Genomic DNA, 3,722 nt, shown 5'->3' on the forward strand with positions numbered 1-3,722 from the left:
GCTCCCCTGCGCTCGGGAGCAGTTTCGAAATGGGGAGGAAACGGAAGTGGGGAGGGGAGACGAACTGCAGGGTCCCACGACCGCCTAGACACCCAACGGGTCTCGACCGCGACGCCACGATCAGGAGACACCCGGCGCATGCATCAATAAATGGCGGTTTCGTCTGGGAAGCGCGCGGCCGCGAGATGTCGATCGGACGGCCGCAAATGGCGGTTTCGCCTGGGAAGCACGCAACCGCAAGATGTCGATCGGACGGCGCACGAGCGCGTGTGCTCTGTAAGACAAACGAGCCAGCGAGCACTTTTTAGGTTTTAGGAATTAGCCAGCGAGCACTTTTTAGGTTTTAGGAATTAGTTATTATGCATGCATGCACCACCTCCGGGCAAGTTGTATGGCCGGCTCTGGTCCGGATGAGTCCACAGTTTTGAAGGAGATCCTAAGCATGATAATCACGACCTAAAGTTTGCCATTTGTTTAGAAGAAGAAAAAACGTCTTTGACTAGGTATGCATGCATGCACCGCCTCCAGATTTTCACGGAACTTGATTGACAACAATTCCCATCTGGAGTCGGCGGCGCCGACATCGTCGCCCTGCTAGCCTATAAATACCATCCGTGGCGGCATCCGCCGCATCCATTCCACCGGATCGACTCGATCATATCGCCACGCAAAACCCACCCCAAACCCCCGAGATCCATCGATCGATATGAAGATGGTTCGTCTCCGCAGCTCCGACGGCGAGGAGTTCGAGGTGGCGGAGGAGACCATCGGCGCGGCGTCGGTGATGATCAAGGGCATGCTAGAGGACGACGTCGCCGTCGACGTGATCCCGCTCCCCAACGTGACCGGCCGCATCCTCTCCCGCATCCTCGACTACGTCAACAGGCACTTCTCCGACCCCGTCGGCGTCACCTCGTCCTGCCCCGGCGCCGACGACCCCCTCAGGCGGTTCGACGACTCCTTCGTCCATGTCGATCAGGACACCCTCTTCGACCTCCTCCTCGTAAGCAGCCCACACGATAACTCCCTTCGATTCGATCTACTAGTTAACTAGCTGCTAGTAGATCAATTGATCTGGAACCCCCGATGTACGTTCATGCTGTTGGAGCCGACTCTCTCAGCCCTCTTCTCTCTTGGTTGTTTCACACAACACACACAAGAACACAAGGAATTTGGGTGCCGTACTGTGTCACACAGCCGACGTTTTCCCCTCTCTATATTTCTTCTTGTACCAAAACAAATATGCTTTACAGCCCTTAAGTAGTACTCACGCACGCAGACCGGGCACTACACTTGCCCACTAACCAGCCCACGCATGCACTAACCCAGGCCACTAACAGCACACGCACACATGCAGCTAACAAGAATTGACCTTATCTAACTACGGACCTTTTCTCAAGGTCGCAACGGACTCACCCATCCATCGGCTTCAACTTGTGCAGGCCGTTGGCTTGAGACCATCATGCACCATCGTCTCACACGGCAAGCTAGCCAGCTTCACGCGGCAGCTCGGACTTTCTCCATGCATGCTTCTCCTATCTGAAACTACTGACTCGTACATATCACACGTACCTCCGTACACACACATTTTTCTACCTGCAACTACTACATGCAAGACTGAAATAAACATGAAGATACATGATCAAGATTAAAAAGCTAACACATGCATGCAGGCTGCCAATTTCCTCGACATGCAGAGCCTGCTCGACCTGACGTGCAAGGCGGTGGCGGACCAGATCAGCGGCAGGACCCTCGAGGAGATCCGCAAGAAGTTCAACATCGTCAACGACTACACCAAGGATGAGGAGCAGGAGGTCCGCAGGGAGAACTCGTGGGCATTCAATTAGAGTACTATGTTTTGGCTCTCTATCATATGCGCTTTCTCACACTTTAAAGCAAATCAACGTGGGGTTTCATGGCTACGTGAATGTGCATTCATAATCGGAACAAAGTATATATAGGGAAGCACAAGGCGCGTCAGACACAGTGAATAAATTCTATCCATATGAGAAACGAAGGTACAAATGCTATCCAGATGTCGGTGACCATGAGCTTACAAGCACGCTTAGCATAAAGATTGTAGAATATTATGCAACTCACGATATTATTGATCATACAAGTACATAGGGGAGTCACGTCCTCAACTATACATGGAAGGAGGAGGGCTTGTTGTATAAGAAATATACATACTATATCTATATCTTAACACCCCCCGCAGTCGAAGCGGCATCAAGGTCGACGCAAAGACTGGAACGGAACTCCTCAAAGGACGCAGTAGACAAGCCCTTGGTCATGATGTCAGCAAACTGTTGAGAGGTAGGGACATGTAACACGCGTACATGATCAAGACCTACGTGTTCCTGAACAAAATGGATATCAATCTCAATGTGCTTGGTGCGTCGATGATGAACCGGGTTGGCGGAGAGGTAGACCGCGGAGATGTTGTCACAGTAGACAATCGTGGCCTTGTCAACCGGAGACAAGAGCTCATGTAGAAGCTGACGAAGCCAGGAACACTCAGCAACGACGTTGGCAACCGCACGATACTCCGCTTCAGCGCTGGAGCGGGAGACAATGGGTTGCCGCTTGGACGACCTGGAGACGAGTGATGGCCCAAGATAGACACAATAGCCGGATGTCGAGCGTCGTGTATCAGGGCAGCCAGCCCAGTTAGCGTCAGAGTAGGCAATCAAGTCCAAAGAGGTCGACGCCTGAAGAGACAACCCAAGATCCAAAGTGCCTCGGATATAGCAAAGAATGCGCTTGACCGCGGTCCAGTGAGCATCACGAGGAGCATGCATATGGAGGCACACCTGCTGCACAACGTACTGAAGCTCTGGGCGGGTAAGAGTGAGGTACTGAAGAGCACCAACAATCGACCGGTAGAACGGAGCATCTAAAGCGGGAGAACCATCTGTGGCAGAGAGCTTGGCCTTCGTGTCGACAGGCGTGGCAGCCAGTTTGCAGTTAAGCATCCCGACACGATCCAGAAGCTCATGAGCATACTTCCGCTGATGAAGAAAGAAACCATCTACTCGGCGAATAACCTCAATCGTGAGGAAATAGTGCAGAGGACCTAAGTCCTTGATGGCGAACTCAGCACGAAGACGATCAGTGAGCTGTCGAAGAAGAGCAGTAGAGCATGCCGTAAAGATGATATCGTCGACATAGAGCAGCAGAAAAGCAGTGGCATCACCCTAGTGGTAAACAAATAGTGAAGCATCGGAGCGAGTGGAGCGGAATCCAAGCTGATGAAGAAACGCTACGATGCGCTGGTACCACGCACGAGGAGCCTGCTTAAGCCCATATAAGGACCGAGAAAGCAGGCACACATGATTCGGAGAAGACTCATCGACGAATCCCGTGGGCTGCTGACAGAACACTTGTTCCTCAAGATGACCATGAAGAAAAGCATTAGAGACGTCCATCTGATGCACAGGCCAAGAGCGGGAAACTGCAAGCTGAAGAACAGTTCGAATCGTCCAGGGTTTGACCACCGGGGCAAAGGTGTTGGTGAAGTCGACACCGGCGCGCTGACGAAAGCCACGAACAACCCAACGCGCCTTGTGGCGGTCGAGGGTGCCATCAGGATGAAACTTGTGCTTGAAAAGTCACTTCCCGGTAATGATGTTGGCATGAGGGGGACGCGGGGCAAGCTGCCAAGTGTGATTATGCTGCAACGCGTCAAATTCCTCCTTCATCGCGGCAAACCACAGAGGGTC

At 52.4% G+C, this 3,722-nt stretch overlaps 1 protein-coding gene across 1 annotated transcript; it reads left to right on the forward strand.

The window, feature by feature from the left end:
- Positions 1 to 706: 706 nt before the first annotated feature.
- On the forward strand, positions 707 to 1,847 carry LOC125506362 (SKP1-like protein 1). Its single transcript, XM_048671191.1, has 2 exons — positions 707 to 1,003; positions 1,674 to 1,847. Exons 1-2 carry the CDS (start codon positions 707 to 709, stop codon positions 1,845 to 1,847), a joined length of 471 nt encoding a protein of 156 aa, XP_048527148.1.
- Positions 1,848 to 3,722: the final 1,875 nt, after the last annotated feature.

Source organism: Triticum urartu, chromosome 5, assembly GCF_003073215.2.
Source record: "Triticum urartu cultivar G1812 chromosome 5, Tu2.1, whole genome shotgun sequence".
Lineage (NCBI taxonomy): Eukaryota > Viridiplantae > Streptophyta > Magnoliopsida > Poales > Poaceae > Triticum > Triticum urartu.

Excerpts from the sequence above, each read along its gene's own strand:
- LOC125506362 (XM_048671191.1), top strand. The coding sequence starts at position 707 with ATGAAGATGGTTCGTCTCCGCAGCTCCGACGGCGAGGAGTTCGAGGTG. Across the intron at positions 1,004-1,673 it reads CCCTCTTCGACCTCCTCCTC|GCTGCCAATTTCCTCGACAT; the intron begins GTAAGCAGCCCA and ends ACATGCATGCAG.